This window comes from Podarcis bocagei (genome assembly GCF_964188305.1).
Source record: "Podarcis bocagei genome assembly, chromosome: 4".
NCBI lineage: Eukaryota > Metazoa > Chordata > Lepidosauria > Squamata > Lacertidae > Podarcis > Podarcis bocagei.
In genome coordinates, this window is record NC_138128.1 from 88394698 (window position 1) to 88412539 (window position 17842).

General features: G+C 44.5%; 1 protein-coding gene across 5 annotated transcripts; it reads left to right on the plus strand.

Annotated features, from left to right (window-relative positions):
* The first annotated feature begins 1422 nt into the window (after nucleotides 1-1422).
* LOC308585801 (dual specificity protein phosphatase 13B-like) lies at nucleotides 1423-15816 on the plus strand. 5 transcript variants are annotated; one of them, XM_081191934.1, is made up of 6 exons: nucleotides 2240-2687; nucleotides 4220-4480; nucleotides 5747-5904; nucleotides 6015-6220; nucleotides 10496-10716; nucleotides 13140-15816. In XM_081191934.1, exons 4-6 carry the CDS (start codon nucleotides 6060-6062, stop codon nucleotides 13349-13351), a joined length of 594 nt encoding a protein of 197 aa, XP_081048060.1. In that variant the 5' UTR covers nucleotides 2240-2687; nucleotides 4220-4480; nucleotides 5747-5904; nucleotides 6015-6059; the 3' UTR covers nucleotides 13352-15816. The 5 variants fall into 5 exon arrangements, with proteins under 5 accessions (XP_081048062.1, XP_081048059.1, XP_081048060.1 ...); XM_081191936.1 differs by lacking the exons at nucleotides 2240-2687; nucleotides 4220-4480; nucleotides 5747-5904 and adding exons at nucleotides 1423-1573; nucleotides 4032-4187; XM_081191933.1 differs by lacking the exons at nucleotides 2240-2687; nucleotides 5747-5904 and adding an exon at nucleotides 1424-1573.
* The last annotated feature ends 2026 nt before the right edge of the window (nucleotides 15817-17842 follow it).

The window sequence follows — 17842 nt, forward strand, 5'->3', positions numbered from 1 at the left end:
GCTAACCCAGAAATAGTGCTTCAGGTTAAGAACTTTGCTTCAGGATGAGAACAGAAATCGTGCTCTGGCGGCGCGGCAGCAACAGGAGGCCCCATTAGCTAAAGTGGTGCTTCAGGTTAAGAACAGTTTCAGGTTAAGTATGGACCTCCGGAACGAATTAAATACTTAACCCAAGGTACCACTGTAAACAAGTCCCATCATGAGCAAAACAGCAAATAAACATATACCGTATTTTTCCGTCTATAAGACTCACTCATGTATAAGACGCCCCCTATTTTGGGGGACTCAGATTTAAGAAAATGGCCTTGGCACTACCTGTGTATAAGACATCCCCTAATTTTACATAATTTATTTGGGGGGAATCCTAGTCTTATACACAGAAAAATACGGTATATTTGAGTCTATTGTTGTTCTTATGAATTGAACTTTTCCAGCTTTGGGAGACTTTATAATCCAAAATGGATTTTGACAATGTCTGCCAGATCACCCCTGCCCTACAACCCAGCTGGCACTACTCAAAGAACTCTTTAAAACAACACCCTGTTTATTTTTCTTTTACAAGCACTAGAGAACTCTTAAAAGATTTGCAAGAAGATAAGGGCAAATGACTTTGCTGCAGTGACATCTCTTGCCTGCTCTTTTGGAAATACTTGTATTTTAAAAACCCACAACGTTAAAGACCTGCTTTCTTGATAAGGTTTGTACGGAGGCCCCGGTCATCTCACGGACTATTAACCCATACACCACTAATCCAGAGAGAGAGCCAGTGTGGTGTAGTGGTTAAGAGCGGTAGTCTTGTAATCTTGGGAACCGGGTTCGCGTCTCCGCTCCTCCACATGCAGCTGCTGGGTGACCTTGGGCCAGTCACACTTCTGTGAAGTCTCTCAGCCCCACTCACCTCACGGAGTGTTTGTTGTGGGGGAGGAAGGGAAAGGAGAATGTTAGCAGCTTTGAGACTCCTGAAGGGAGACTGATAAAACGGGATATCAAATCCAAACTCTTCTCTTCTTCTAATCCGCTGCCACCAACCAGGTCTTCCCCAGTAAATCACTTAGTCTCAATCAGGTTCTCACGTTAACAAAGAAGAGTGTAGTTTATTTTAGACACAAACAAACTTTAACTGCATTCCAAACATTGTTACTCTTTACCTTCTTAGTCTTATTTTATCCTCAAAATAAAAAAATTCCTTCCAGTAGCACCTTAAAGACCAACTAAGTTAGTTCTTGGTATGAGCTTTCGTGTGCATGCACACTTCTTCAGATACACTTCAGGTATCTGAAGAAGTGTGCATGCACACGAAAGCTCATACCAAGAACTAACTTAGTTGGTCTTTAAGGTGCTACTGGAAGGAATTTTTTTATTTTGACTATGGCAGACCAACACGGCTACCTATCTATTATTTTATCCTGTCTCTGTCTCTTCTACACAAGAACCCACTGCCCTGTCTCTCTATTTCCAACTGCCTGCCAACTGCTTTTCCAACTGCCTTTCCCAACCAACCAACCCACTAAAACCAACCAACTATCCACCACCAACTCTAACAAAACCTCGGTCTAAGCCCTTTTATAAACAGGTAGGCTCCGCCTTCGGCTTTCCTATTTTCTACATTTTTAACCCTTTCTCTCTCCCCTGTTCAAACATTTTCAAATGAATGGGCAAATGCCACAGCCTTCTCGCTGATTAAAAAGTTTTAAAATCAATCCATTTGATCAAAATAGCATTGCACTAAAAAAGAAAGAAAAGCGAATGAACAATGAGTATGATGAGAACCCATGGCTTTTAAAGCTGCCTGCCAATTCTGTGTCTGAGTCATGCTTTCTCTGCCCATGAACTGTTCACAATTTCCCTGCCACACCACCCAAGCCATGCTCTCCCTCCACCACACCCATGTATTTGCCAGCGCTGTGGTGGCCTCCAAGCAAACACGATACGCCAGTTTCCAGTGTGTTTGGCCATCTGAGTCATTTGCAGAGCCTGCCATTAGTCACCTTTAGATAGGCATGGGTGGGGATGTAGTCATTTAGCACACATAGGGTGCAGCAAAGGAAAGAGTAAAGTCTAGGAAATAGAAGGGAGATTAGGGTAGATCTGGCACCCATCTTAACACCCTAAATCCATGACATTATATAGTGTTAAGGATAGGAAACACACAGAGAGAGATACAGAAAAATAAACTGAAGTCATATTTCATTTAGTCCATACGGTTAAACAGTAAACACAGAAGTTTTATAGTGGTCCAATTAAATCTACGAATCCACAGAATGGGCTTCACAGCAAATGAAAGTTCAAGAATCTACGATTATGACCAGGACCCACGGAATTCTATCTTTAGTCGGGTACCGTAATTCTAATTTTCAGAACTCTGTTGATCTTACCTACATATTAACAATGAACAGGGACACTGAACAAGGAAGGCCATGCTATCAGTGTTGAAATTGGGGGATTATCGTTGTATGCGAGAACAGCCATTTCGGTTATTGCTTCCTCTCATTTCTTATGCGGTTGCAGAGCAACATCTAGTGGCCAAAATACAATCTCTAGCATCTGTTCTCCACGGCTGCCTTATAAAATGAAATATTTTTAGGCAATGACAAGGCACTGGCAAAGCCTTATGGGATGGGGGGAGGGGGCAGAGAGAAGAGGCCGTCAAATTTGAGATGGTCTCGAACAGTTCAGCGCATGACGCAGTAAGTCTGTCTCCTTTAAGAGTGTGGACTGGGGGACCCGGTTTAAATCTCTAGTCAATTAGGCAATATTTAGGCAAGCCACTCTCTCCCTGCCTCAGCCCCTCTTTGGCAGCATGGGGATATTTGTATTGGCCTAATTTACCATTCTGATAAGTACCCTTACCATATGCTTTCGATCAGTCCAGGCCAAGTAGTTCGACTTCACTGTGCCATAAGTGACTTGCCAGGAGAACATGGGTCGATATGGCTGCATGCAGGAGGAAAAATTTATCACTGAAGACCAGGGGTTGGCTTGTTAAGGATTCACACTCTTCAGACATTGGGTGATGCTTAGGAAGACTAGACTGGCAAGCTGCTTCCTTGAAGCTCACTCGAGTGACAACTTTCCTGATCAGAAGGTTGGCAGTTCAAATCCCCGTGATAGGGTGAGCTCCCGTTGCTCGGTCCCTGCTCCTGCCAACCTAGCAGTTCAAAAGAATGTCAAAGTGCAAGTAGATAAATAGGTATTGCTCCGGCAGGAAGGTAAACGGCATTTCCGTGCGCTGCTCTGGTTTGCCGGAAGCGGCTTAGTCATGCTGGCCACATGACCCGGAAGCTCTACGCCGGCTCCCTCGGCCAGTAAAGCGAGATGAGCGCTGCAACCCCAGAGTCGTCCGCGACTGGACCTAACAGTCAGGGGTTACTTTACCTTTACTTTTACTAGTTAAGTTAAAAAAAAAAAAGGTAAAGGACCCCTGGATGGTTAAGTCCAGTCCAAGGCGACTATGGGGTTGTGGTGCTCATCTCGCTTTCAGGCCAAGGGAACCGGCATTTGTCCACAGACAGCTTTCCAGGTCATGTGGCCAGCAGGACTAAACCACTTCTGACACAACGGGAGACCATGACGGACACCAGAGTGCACTCAAATGCTGTTTACCTTCCTGCCGCAGCAGTACCTATTTATCTACTTGCACTGGCGTGCTTTCAAACTGCTAGGTTGGCAGGAGCAGGGACAGAGCGACGGGAGCTCACCCCGTCGCAGGAATTCAAACCGCCAACCTTCTGATCAGCAAGCCCAAGAGGCTCAGTGGTTTAGACCACAGCGCCACCAGCATCCTACATGTTATGGGTGGATCACAACATTTGGTAGGTACGCACACTTGAGACAAGATGCACAAACGCATGCACACAAATCATACTGCAAAAGGTAATCTGGTGTCAGCGATCCACTTTTTCTGCTCACCAGTGCTGTTAATAGCCTTTGTATTTTAGTAGCAGTGCAGGCCATTTTGCAAGGAGCTCTCTTTTAACCTTCTGCAATGCCATGAAATACTTGCTGAAATTATTTTGCTAACTCAACAATAGGATGCTGAGAGGCTGGCCCAATCCTGCTCTGTCTACAGATAGGAAGCCCTGGGGAGCACCTCTGCCACAAGCCTCATCCCGGCTTGAATTTTCATAATCTTCAGTCGCCTGCAGCTGGTGTAATCTCACCCTGAAACTCCTGCAGTTACCCAGAAGGTATTCTTTCCCTCTTTCTCCTCCAATTACAGGATGCAAAGCGGCCCACGCTGCTTGAAGCGAGGCTTAAAACCGCAAGCACTTAAAATAACAGAGTATCAGCAACTTAATCCACAAGCTCGCAGAGGAGGCGCGCTGTTTATCCCCGTGTTGGACGTCGGCGACTAAGAAAAGAAACAGAGCGAGGAGGAGGAGGAAGGCCGGGAATACATCACTCACAGTGAACACAAGGAAGCCCTGAAGAGAGTCCGAGGAACTTGCAGAAAGAAGACAGAATATTAAGTCACAAAAAGGTACAACGGTAACAAGAAGGGAGCTACACCCACCACCTTGAAAGAGGCAGTGGTACACTCCCTCTCAAAGAGGTCCTCTCTGGATCCAGAGGTTTTGGGAAACTACTGTCCAGTCTCTAATATTGCTTTCATGGTTGTAGAAAGTCAGCTGCAAGTATGTTTGGAGTGGATCTAGGTCTCTTCCAGCCTAGTATCAGGCCCAGTAATGGCCTTGGTCTCCCTGACTGATGCTCTCTATCGGGAGAGAGACAGGGGTGTGTGTGATCTTGTTGATTCTTCTTGCCCTCTCAAGAAGACACACCATTGACCATGGTGTTCCTCTGGAGCGGCTGGAGGAACTGGTAGTCAATGGTGCTTATTAAAACAGTTCTGCTCCTACCTGCATTGTCACTCCCAGGGGGTCATTGCTTGGCTCATGGCTTTTGGGCTGTGGGATCCCACAAAGGTCCACTCTGTTTCCTATGCTATTTAATGTCTGTATCAAAGTGTTGGGAGCTGCCACCTGGGGATTTGAAGCATGGTGTCATCAGTATGCTGTCGATACGCAGGTCTCTCTCACATTCCACTGGAAACAGAGGAGGCCATGAAGGTGTTGAACAGATGCCTTGGGGCAGTGATGGAATGAACCGAGGGCTCAATAAACAGAGGCTGAACCCAGATAGGGCAGAAGTGCTGTGAGTGGGTGGTTCATGTGTCTGAGAATTTAGGTGCACGTCCTACTCTGAGAGAGGTTATGCTCCCCTCGAAGAATCCAGTTCATAATTTGGGAGCACACCTGGATTCAAACTTTTCACTTTTCTGTAGCTAGGAGTGCTTCATGGCCAACTTACGCCAGGTGGGTTCCTGTTGAGGATATTCAGTGAGCCAACATGACAGCGAAATGGGATTGAGGATTGGAGTGATCATTCTGTGATAATTATGGCAGTGGACAAAGCTGTATTGTAACTTTTGAATTTTTTATTTTTTATTTTATTTTTATTATTATTATTATTATTATTATTACAGTGGTACCTCGGGTTACATATGCTGCAGGTTACATACGCTTCAGGTTACAGACTCTGCTAACCCAGAAATATTACCTCAGGTTAAGAACTTTGCTTCAGGATAAGCACAGAAATCGTGCTCCAGTGGCACGGCAGCAGCAGGAGGCCCAATTAGCTAAAGCGGTGCTTCAGGTTAAGAACAGTTTCAGGTTAAGAACGGATCTCCGGAAGGAATTAAGTACTTAACCCAAGGTACCACTGTATTATTATTATTAAAAAATAGGCTAGTTGACCAACCACAGCCATTTCTGAACTAGTTTGCCTGACCTCAGGTGTCCATGCTCTTTTCCTGCTTGGACTACTGGAATACACTCTACCTGGGACTGCCCTTGAAGACAGGTTCCTATTCATGTGGAGGAAGCCTAAAAGGCCATTAACTTGGTATAAACAAGCTTCCAAATTGCCCCCTCTTAAAAATCACCCCCCCCCCCGTTGGAACCTTGGTTTTAAACAAAGTTTTTAACCCCCTGCCTCTCTCTCATTTCCCAAAGGCCATTTTGGTTACATCTGAAGCTCATGAAAGCACAAAAGCAGGTATGAGCCATGCTGGAAACGGCTCCTCCAAGAATCAAAACTCAGAAAGTCAAAGCCGTTATGAGACACCAGCACTTTCTGAATTGCAGAGGCTAGTTTGGAGCAGAGGAGCATCCGACAACCACGTGGATCAAGTCTGGCCAAACCTCTACCTTGGAGACGCGTAAGGAAATGGAAGGATTGCATCTTGTTACTTACCAGTCAGAAGGAGAGCAGAAGGTTAAAAATCCTATAAAATAGCAGCAAACAAACTGGGATCTCAACATCCAAATTCCACAAAATAGACTAGTATAAACTGGTTCTGTAATCCAACTTTCTATCAGAAATATGGACAAATTAAAACCGACATAACCTTTAAATGCTCATTTGAAAAGGGAAAAACACAGATCAACCCAAGTACAACTAAAATATAATATTACAATTAAATACAATTAAAACATACAGTGGTACCTCTGGTTATGAACTTAATCCGTTCTGGAGGTCCATTCTTAACCTGAAACGGTTCTTAACCTGAGGTACCACTTTAGCTAATGGGGCCTCCCGCTGCCGCCGCACAATTTCTGTTCTCATCCTGAGGTAAAGTTCTTAACCCAAGGTCCTACTTCCAGGTTAGGGGAGTCTGTAACCCAAAGTGTGTGTAACCCAAGGTGTTTGTAACCTGAGGTACCACTGTAAAATTGCTTTACATAAAACTATTATTTTGTGAAATTTCAAGAAGGACACTGACAAACTGGAACGTGTCCAGAGGAGGGCAACCAAAATGGTCAAAGGCCTGGAAACGATGCCTTATGAGGAACGGCTAAGGGAGCTGGGCATGTTTAGCCTGGAGAAGAGGAGGTTAAGGGGTGATATGATAGCCATGTTCAAATATATAAAAGGATGTCACATAGAGGAGGGAGAAAGGTTGTTTTCTGCTGCTCCAGAGAAGCGGACACGGAGCAATGGATCCAAACTACAAGAAAGAAGATTCCACCTAAACATTAGGAAGAACTTCCTGACAGTAAGAGCTGTTCGACAGTGGAATTTGCTGCCAAGGAGTGTGGTGGAGTCTCCTTCTTTGGAGGTCTTTAAGCAGAGGCTTGACAACCATATGTCAGGAGTGCTCTGATGGTGTTTCCTGCTTGGCAGGGGGTTGGACTCGATGGCCCTTGTGGTCTCTTCCAACTCTATGATTCTATGATTCTATGATTCTATGATTCTATGATTCTATGATTCTATGAAATGTTCAGATCAAAACTTGTTTGCACACACATACATAGTCCCTCCACTGCCAAGGAAAACCTCTTTTGCTCTCTGTCGCAGACACATACATGACCTTTGGGAAGCAGGTGAGAGGACTCTAGGACCCTGTCTGAACCCTCATGTCTCCTTCCCCAAATCCAGGAAACTCAGTGCCTGAGCACCCTTTGTGCGCCCCTAAATCTGCCCCCGTTGGCCTCAACATTGTTGACCCACCTGCCCCAAATATTTTCATGTATTAGGGAGGCTGTAGGGACCTGGGTGCCTCAGAGTTGGCGCCTATGCCTTGCCTCATGGGTGGGGCAGCCCTGGGTGAAAAGGGAAAGTAGCCCCCTCAAAGTGTCCCTATTTTCCAGGCACAGTCCTGGATTTACAGAAGCCAACCCGGTTTCTGATTTGATCCTGGAACGTCTCACTTTTCCTTAGGACATCCCTATTTTCATTGGATAAATGTTGGAGGGTATGAGGCGATGAGGCGAGCAAGGGCAATGTAATAGTAATAGTAATAATAGTAATAATAGTAATAATAGTAATAATAATAATAATAATAATAATAATAATAATAATAATAATAGTAATATATTTATACCCCACCCATCTAGCTGGGTTTCCCCAGTCACTCAGAGATTTTACTAGTTGGGCCAAGGGCTACATTGTATAGAAACCATCAATTTCGGATGTGCAAAGACTTTATTAAATACTTGGGTATAATGATTTCATCAGCTATAGACCAAATTGAAAAATTAAATCTGAATCAAATCATATGAGATTTCTTTTGCTATTGAAAGGTGGGGACCTCTAAACCTTTCCCTTTGGGGAAAGGTTAATGTCCTCAAAATGAATGTTGTTCCAAAGCTTTTATACATTCTTAGAGGATTACCAATACATGTTCCCAAATTTTACTTCCAAAAAATAAATCAACTATTTAGATCGTGCCTATGGGGTACAAAGCCACCCAAAACATCACTACATGAAATGCAACTTCCAACTAAGGAAAGTGGCTTTGGTCTCCCAAATCTGGAACTATATCACCAGGCCTACCTGCTGAGTAAGACTAATGATTGGAGAGTTAGCTGGAATCCCAATTGGGCTACTCTTGAATATACAGTGGTACCTCAGGTTAAGTACTTAATTCGTACTGGAGGTCCATACTTAACCTGAAACTGTTCTTAACCTGAAGCACCACTTTAGCTAATGGGGCCTCCTGCTGCTGCCGCGCCGCCAAAGCCCGATTTCTGCTCTCATCCTGAAGCAAAGTTCTTAACCTGAAGCACTATTTCTGGGTTAGCGGAGTCTGTAACCTGAAGCACATGTAACCTGAAGCGTATGTAACCCGAGGAACCACTGTAGTTTCTTTGAGCGTCTTGTAGGGTACACTAAACTCAACTCCAATTTTATGAAATATCCTATTATCCTGGAGACTATTAAAGCACCTATAAAAATTTGGATGGATATAAATAAAAATAATAAGAATGACCCCTATCAGCATGAGAAATTAACAGCATGGGCCAACCCAAAATTAAAAATTGGAAATCAAGTAATATGATGAAAAAAGATATTTTGACACTGAATCAATTAATTGATGAAAATTACAAATTTGTGGAACATAAGACTTTGCAAGTAAAGTAAGGATTAACCAGTGAAACACGATGGCAATACATCCAATTGAAACATATGTTGGAAAGGCAGTTTGGCCCTGACGCTATAGCAGCATTGGAAACACCCATGCTGCTACGAGATTTAATCTCTGCAACAAAAACAAAAAATTCTACACTTGCACTATATAAAACCCTACTCAACAGGAAGAAATATGATTTAGAATATGATAGACAAAAATGGAGTGAAGAGTTAGAGATACAGATAACAAATGATACATGGGAGTCAAGTATAAGATCAACAGAAATAGCCTCTATGGATCCAAGACTTATACAACAGAAAATAATATTCAGAGTCCACTGGAATCCAGCAAAACTATACCAGAAAAAAATAACAAGTACAGACAACTGCTGGAGATGTGGGAGTAAAAATATGAACTTAGTACATATGATGATGATTTGCCCGATGATAAGATCATTTTGGTGCGTGGTGAGGACATTTATAGCAAGAGTAATAAAAAGAAATTGTTATTTAAGCGAATTGAATGCTAAATTATATTCCGGAAACGTGGGAGAATAAAAGGTGTCCAAAAAAATGGATGTACCGTGCCATATTAGAAGCAAAAAAACTTGTTTTGATGAATTGGAATAGCCGCAAAAAGATTCCATTAAGCACATGGATTGTTAATATGGACAGGCTCGCTACATACGAACGAATTGCATGTTGACGCAAATTAAGAATGGATAAATATGAAGAAATCTGGAAGGAATATTTAAGCGATAAGGCGGACGGTGGTGGGAAGTAGGGGGATGAGAGTTGGGGAAATATTGTTAAAAAGGTGTAGCCATAGGTGTATCAGTATTCAAATCTGAATTGTCAATTTGTGTTAGTAGTGTTATTATGGTTTTTGTTGTATGTGTCTTTTGCGGTTGATGTTTGTATTGAAAAAATGATTAAATAATTTTTTAAAAAAACTCTGGGCGGCTCCCAACAGAATATTAATAATAAAAATAAAAAAGCGATAAAACATCAAACATTAAAAACTTCCCTAAACAGGGCTACCTTCAGATGTCTTCTCAAAGTCAGATGGTTGTTTATTTCCTTGACATCTGATGGGAGGGCATTCCACAAGGTGGGTGCCACTACCGAGAAGGCCCTCTGCCTAGTTCCCTGCAACTTCACTTCTTGCAGTGAGGGAACCGCCAGAAGGCCCTCGGCGCTGGACCTCAGCGTCCGGGCTGAACAATAGGGGTGGAGACGCTCCTTCAGGTATACTGAGCCAAGGTCATTTAGGGCTTTAAAGGTCAGCACCAACACTTTGAATTGTGGATGTAACACAGAGAGACCTGTAGTCCAAAAGAAAGAGGGAGAACAGAAATTATTCCTCCAACTGCAAGGGAGGGAAGCCCTAAAACTGATTCTGCCTAACAGAGCAGGTTGTAGGGAGCCATGGTCAGGTAAACAGGGAATGTGCTATGAATTAGAGATGAGACGCAGGTGCTCATTGCTTCTTGCTTCCTTGAGGCTCAAGAGACCTCTTAAATAAGCCCATGTGAACATGGAGCAGGAGCAGCCGCAGCAACCCTTTATCATCTTTTGACAGATGGACAGCTCGAAGCAAAGCCATTCTCCAGAGCCTCGGCATCACCCACATCCTCAACGCAGCAGACGGGCCGTACAACATCAACACGGGCGCTCGATATTACAGAGACCTGCCAATCGAGTACTACGGGGTGCAGGCGTTTGACGACACCTCGTTTGATATCAGCGTCTTCTTCCAGGATGCTGCAAATTTCATCCACAATGCCTTGAAGGCTACAGGAGGTAAGAGGGAGATAGCGGGAGGAGAAATGGCCTTTGAGATGCGAGAGGCACTCGGTTGCCAGCTGCGTGGGCCAAAAGCTGCTGCTGTTCCCTTTAATCTTGCCGCATTTAGCAAGGGGCTTAAAGCTACTTAAGGATGCTTTGCTTAATTGGTCTTTCTTGCTCAGGGATGGGCTTCCCCATACTACATCTCCAGGAAAGGAGGAGGAGTGGCACATGTGGGGTTGTCACTCTTTGATGAACCTCTTCCTATGCGTTTGATGGCAGCTTAGCACTGGAGCAGGCGAAACTTTTCCTAGGGTAGTGATAGTAGCATGGGAAGCATTGCTTGATTAATTTCTCTGTGTCTGGCTGAAGTTGAAACTGTAGAAGCAAGGCTAGTTTGGAAAAAAGCAGGAAGTTATTCCAGTCGCCCAAATCCTATATAAAAAGTTATTGGGCTATATCAATCAGTATGATAATTTTTAAAGTTGATTAACCACCTCTCTTCTCGTTGGCCAAAGCTGACTGTACATAAACATGAATAACTCAAGCATCTCGTTGTAGGGATGCGGGTGGCGCTGTGGTCTAAACCACTGAGCCTCTTGGGCTTGCTGATCCGAAGGTCAGTGGTTCAAATTCACAGGATGGGGTGAGCTCCCATTGCTCTGTCCCAGCTCCTGCCAACCTAGCAGTTCGAAAGCACGCCAGTGCAAGTAGATAAATACATACCCCTGTGGTAATAAGGTAAACAGCGTTTCCATGCGTCACGGTGTTCCATTGTGCCAGAAGCAGTTTAATCATGCTGGACACATGACCCAGAAAGATGTCTGCAGACAAACGCCAGCTCCCTCGGCCTGAAGCAAGATGAGCACCGCAACCCATAGTCGCCTTTGACTGGACTTAACCATCCAGGCGTCCCTTACCTTGATCTTTACCTTCTCATTGGCCAATGCTGACTTTACATAAACATGTGTAACTCAAGCATCTCATTGTAGATGTCTTTTTATGATAACCCAATGCAGGGCTTCTAAAGTTCACCACCAGTACATAGAATTAGCAGAAGGAACTGCATCTCATCATTGGCCCTGGGTGTTGTATAGAGTCTCGTTCTGCCTCCGTCATGGACTTTTCAATGGTTTTCCAGGGTATCTTCAGACGGGTGTACCTTCAGGGAGAGAAATCCTCCCCACAGTTACTATTGTGTGTCAAGGCCCCAAGGCCTCCCCCTTTATGTTGAATAATTGCATATGGACACTGTATACTGTATTAGGTTAATGGGCAAAATTTAGACCACAACTTTATTGGTTACAGAATGTGAGTGGTATTGGCTTAGGCATTGGAATTGAACCGATTATATCTGACTCCTGGCCGCCATGCAGGAAGTCTCTCAAGGGTTAAACCACCAGTAGGGGGAGCCCTGTTGATGCACACCAACTCGGAGCTCCCCCAGGGTCACTGGAAGGTCATGCCATGGCCCTAGCCTCCACCCGGGCTTCGGACAGGAACCACGACCCCCGGATTCCTTTAACGGAATACCCTTTAAAATGGAGGGGGAGGTGATGGCCACACCTCCCCTCCCCCAAACCAGGCTTTACCAATGCCTAACCGCCAAACCCTACAAAAGTTGTGACGATTGCTACAAGGTAGGCGAAAACCAAATGACCAGTGCCAATTTGCCAAGTGGAAAAATTCCTACCAGGCCCCTCGGAAAACCAAGGCAACCAACCGAAGTCCATAGTAAGGCCAATACGACGAACGCATGAAAAAAGGGCGAACCAGAAGAGAGATCCCCTGTGTGGGAATAAGGCTCTGCCGGTGCTGAGGCACACCTCGCACCCGCCATGCCACAGCGTGCCAAGGAGCCTTGCACCCATGCTCCACAAACTTGTGGCCTCTTGGCTAGCAAATAGGGTTTCCCCCCTGACCATTTGTCCTCTCACAGATTTGGTTACTCGACATAACGCTTGGCTGGAGCATGACCAGGGACGCAGATGAAATCAAGTACCGGGGAAAATTTTAGGGAAATACCTGCTAACACGTGTATTTGATAACGCCGGAAATGTGCTTAGATGGAAATACGTCATGTTCAGAGTGGTTTCACTGCTGTTTCCAATTGTTGACTTCTGTTAATAAAAGGAGCCTCTGCACAGCTAGTCGGCAGCTTGCTTGGAGCATGCTTGCCAGCTTGCTCCTGCACCGCTCACCTGCATCCAACCTCCTGTCATCCTCCGTTATTCCTACACCCTGGCTGCGCAGCTGCTTAAAAGGGGTAAGCCACGCCCCCCAGCTGACTGGATTGGCTGGCCGGGGGTCGTGATGCAGCCGGGGTCTCCCTGATGAGGTGGGGGCCTGGCCCAACCTCCGCTGTGTGTGGAAGTGCTGGTCTTAACCTTCTATGTTCCACATCAGTTAAATGCTGTTCTTTTGTTATTTCTCTGCAGGCAAGGTATTTGTCCATTGTGCCATGGGGTTAAGCCGCTCAGCTACTTTAGTACTGGCCTATTTGATGATCCATGAAAACCTGACACTCGTGGAGGCCTTAAAATCGGTGGATTCAAACCGAGGGATCTGCCCAAACACAGGGTTCCTCATCCAGCTACGAGCCCTGGACATCAGATTAAATAATGAGAAGAGAGGTGCATTGGCACTCTGAGGAAAACATAGTGATAAAGACAGGGAATGCTGCAGCACCAATGCCCAGTTTGGAATAATTACTTCAAAACTGCTAAGCTTTTACTTCAGTCCCACACAACACGCTAGATGGCCAGTGCCCTCCACTTCTAGGTATGCGTGATAAATGATGGCTCCTCGATAGAGTACAACATTGGTTTGCTGGACTTGAGTGGGATCACACTGGTTATTTAGGGATGCCATATTTTGAAGAGCAAAAAAGAGGACACATTTGCCGGCACCTGGGGCGAGGGGCAAGGAGTGAGGGAGCAGGTGCGTTCTACAATGTCCCTTCAAAAAATACAAAAACAAGGACCTGGTCCTTTCCCGCATCATGCAAAATTCACACAGTCTGTCTATGTTTTGCACTTGGCTGTCTATTACCGCATATGAGGCACAAAAAGTAGCCTGCTTCCACAACCCCGGACATTTTGGCAAATTCCAAAAATCCATCCAGACAGAAATTTTACCCCTGAAAAAGAGGACATGTCCTGGAAAAAGAGGACATGCGGCAACTCTAATTTGTATACCACCCTTCATCCGAAGATCACCGGGTGGTTCACAACAGAAACATACAAAATGAGAACACAAAATACATAATCCAAGTAAAAGCAAACCAATAACCGTCCCATCCCACACACCTTTAAAAGGCCATATCATCACTGTCTTTTTGAGAGAGGGAGAAGCAGAAAAAGAGGGAGAAAGGCAATAAAAACAGGTCACGTGTTGCAGTTAAATATAGGCTACAGAATGGAGAACTCCAGGATTTATTACATAAATATCTTAGCCTTCTTCAGGGGAGCACAAGGTGATTTTGCCGTTCTGTTTTTGCAAGTACTCTGGGGGGGTCGGTGATGCTGGGGGGTGATGACAGCCATAAGATGGCCCACCGATCCTAGTGGCTGAAAAAGGAATTTTAACCTAGGTCTACCCAGACCGTTTCCAGCACATTTGCTCCCTGAATGAAGCTAATGCCTTAGCCTCCATCCAAACATGTGGTCAAATATGCACGGGCATTGATGTGCTGCAGGTCCCGCCCACATTTTGTCTCCCACCTAATTTGCAAGTTGATGCTGCATCCTGCAAGCATGATACACCTTTGCCCACAATTGTGGTCACCTGTGCTGTGGCTTCATTGCCCTGGCATCTACCCGTGCCCAGCTTGGTGCCAATATTCTGCACGACCTGCAGCTAAGGATCTCAGCTCTGTGCTGTGTGAAGCACTCCTGCCCATCTGTCCTGACTCTCCTGGCATTCGGCATCATTGGATAAGCCCTGACCCCAGTATTATCATAGATAAATCCAGCATCGCCTGGGCTCTGTGAGTGCAGCTTTCTCCTGACTGAAGTGCAGAGAACATTCGCAGGGAAACCAAAATGCTTGTTTACAAAGCTATTGTACTACCAACCTTACTGTATGCTTGTGAAATGCGGACCACTTATAAACGCCATCTCCTACTCCTCAAAAGATTCAATCACCAGTGTCTCTGAAAAAATTTACACATCACTTAGGAAGACAGACGAACTAACGCCACCGTACTGGAAGAAGCAAAGATCACCAGTGTCAAAGCAATGATTCTTCAACATCAACTTCGTTGGAGCGGTCATGTTGTGCGGATGCCTGATTATCGTCTTCCAAAGCAACTGCTCTATTCCAAACATAAAAATGGAAAGCGTAATGCTGGTGGTCAACAAAGGAGGTTTAAAGACTCTCTCAAGGCAAATCTTTAAAAATGTAGTATAAACACCGACAACTGGGAAACACTGGCCTGTGAGCGCTCCAATGGGAGAACAGCCTTTACCAAAGGTGTCATGGACTTTGAAGACGCTTGAACTCAGGACAAAATGGAGAAACGTGCTAAGAGGAAGGCACATTTGGCAAACCCTCACCATGATCAACTCCCACCCGGAAACCTATGTCCCCACTGTGGAAGGACGTGTGGATCCAGAACTGGCCTCGACAGTCACTTACGGACTCACTGTTAAAGCCGAGTTCATGGAAGACAAACTTACTTGGCTACTTGTGATCGTCAAAGAAGATTATCAGAGAGGGAGAATCACTTTTTCTACAGAAGCACACAAGGAGCATCTCCCAAGGCCCAAACTCCAGCTTGACAAGCCCTGGAGCTCCCCGGCTCTGCTTTCCTCCTCCTCCTCGCTGTTTACTGCTTGTTCACCTGCTCTCTCCAAGCAAAAGCAGCAGTTGTTGCAGACAAAGAGCTTCTTCTCTTCCCCAGATCTTATCACCCTGGACAAGGATTCAGATGAAGGGGCACAGACTGTGTTTTGCAAACTGCACTGGTCAAGCAAAGGTCGAGATTCAACGCATTCAACAGATTCACATGCTAGATATCTGGTTTTCATGCATGCTCATTTTGTTTGAAAAATGTTCAAGTCAGGGGGGGGTACTTTAGCTTCAATAAAAATAGAAAGCTGGAACGAAAGGAAATTTTCTGTTTGTTTTTTACTGCCGATATACAATTTGGATCACAAACTATTCAATCCTCTAAAGAGGTTTCCTGTAATGGATAAGTGGCCATTAAGAAAACACACCATTTAAACATTAAAACAAAATCAAATGAGCCAAAGCCAGGCAAGTGAAGGCATATTATGGATGAGATGAGAATGGAATTTGCTTTTAAAGGGTTTTTGTACATGCTTTTGTATAAAACAATGTTTGTGTAGCGCTTCATGAACACTGTATAGTAATTTCTACAACCACTTAGAGGTCTTAAGTTTGAGCAAGCAGTATTTAAAATACAAAATAATATATAAACAAATAAATGTAAATAATAAACAAGTCCTTTCCTGCAAACTCATCTTTTAATGCTGAAGTTGCAAATGTTGCTAGACTACAGATTCCATCATCCCTGATCATTGGCCATGCAGGCTGAGACTGATGGGTATTGGAGTCCAACAACATTTAGACAGCTACACATACCCCATTCTTGATCTAATAACTTAATCCAGGCTTCCTCAAACTCGTCCTTCCAGATGTTTTTGAGACTACAATTCCCATCATCCTTGAGCACTGGTCCTGCTAGCTAGGGATTGTGGGAGTTGTAGGAGGGCAGAGTTTGAGGAAGCCTGTCTTAATCTGTTTTACAGTGTCATGTTTTTAGATAGTTATACCCACCCTGAACCTATGACAGAGTGGATTGGCAATATGAAATATATATAATAAAGTGAGAGTTTAGTTTAGTGAAATTTGAAATTAATCCACAATCCTAAATGAGATTTCGGCATGCACTTAGATTCCCACACAAGAAATAAGGTAGCTTTAAAAGTATAGATATGTTCTCTTGATCCTGAATCACTTGTTTAGAGTGCCACTTTGTTAGGCTGGAAATAATCCAGCTAAAATCCATTAGGGAAAAACAATCATTTGGTGGATAGGGTGGGAAAACAGAGGTGTTACGATTCTCTGCACCAGCAGATGTCAGTATAAATCCAGCGATTTATAGGAATGAAAGCCCATAGATGACCTATAAAAGATCTGATTAATTATATTAACAGTTGTAAGCATTATTTACTTATTTCAAGGTGATCCCTCACTGGTTGGGCTGGCAACAGTTATGATTTTCATTGTGACATGAGCGAGCTACTCCAAATGACCCCCTTACCCCCAAAAATTATTTAATGGCCATTTAAGCTTTGATGGTCACTGCACCAGTGCCCTTCTCTGACATAGTATAATACACATTTGCCATCTGCATCTGACTTCATAAAGGATTTCTGAGGTCATATCCTTGGCATAAAATGTGGCATAGCAAGGAGCCCACAGCAATCTCAGAGCTACAGAGCTGTCTCCTCTTTCGAAGCATTTGTGGCTTTGTTCTTAATCAAATATATGACAGCAGACAGAGCATCTCACATTACCATCCCAGTTTCTGCTGGCATAAAAAATATGCAAGCCTTGCTATCTGTTCAGTTGCTTTCCCCACATCCTCTTACCTGGGTAGCAGGAGCAGGACCCTCAAATAGCCTAGGATGCCCTGATGATGCTAATTGATAGCTGAGAATCTGTTCAGATCTGGGCTGCTCTCCATCGCTGTCCCAGCTGCCTGACACTCCAAAATGTTTGGGAGTCCGCTGGAAGAACACAGATCATGGTTTATAATTAACACAATTAAAAATAGAATTTGAATAAACTGAATGCAGCAGGACAAGGGGAGCTGTTGTGTAACCAGCAGCCTGGGAGGAAACGGCAGAAGAGTTGTCATCATCTAAAACAGTCAAGTGCAGTCAGCGGACCTGAACTCCCCGCCCCCCAAAAGGCAAGTACTTTTAAGCTTGTTGACAAACAGCTACTCGCAAATTCAGTGCATGCATTGCGGGGTAACACAACGCTTTCAGCACGGGAGCAGTCGGACAACTGCAGCTGTGCGCCATGCCGTGTTGTTTGTTGTGAAGGGCATTCAGATAGAGAGGTGGTTGTGGAGTTGCCACTTCTTCACAATTTGGACCGCACAACA

Excerpts from the sequence above, each read along its gene's own strand:
- LOC308585801 (XM_081191936.1), top strand. The coding sequence starts at position 6,060 with ATGAGCCATGCTGGAAACGGCTCCTCCAAGAATCAAAACTCAGAAAGT. Across the intron at positions 6,221-10,495 it reads AACCTCTACCTTGGAGACGC|ATGGACAGCTCGAAGCAAAG; the intron begins GTAAGGAAATGG and ends ATCTTTTGACAG. Across the intron at positions 10,717-13,139 it reads TGCCTTGAAGGCTACAGGAG|GCAAGGTATTTGTCCATTGT; the intron begins GTAAGAGGGAGA and ends ATTTCTCTGCAG.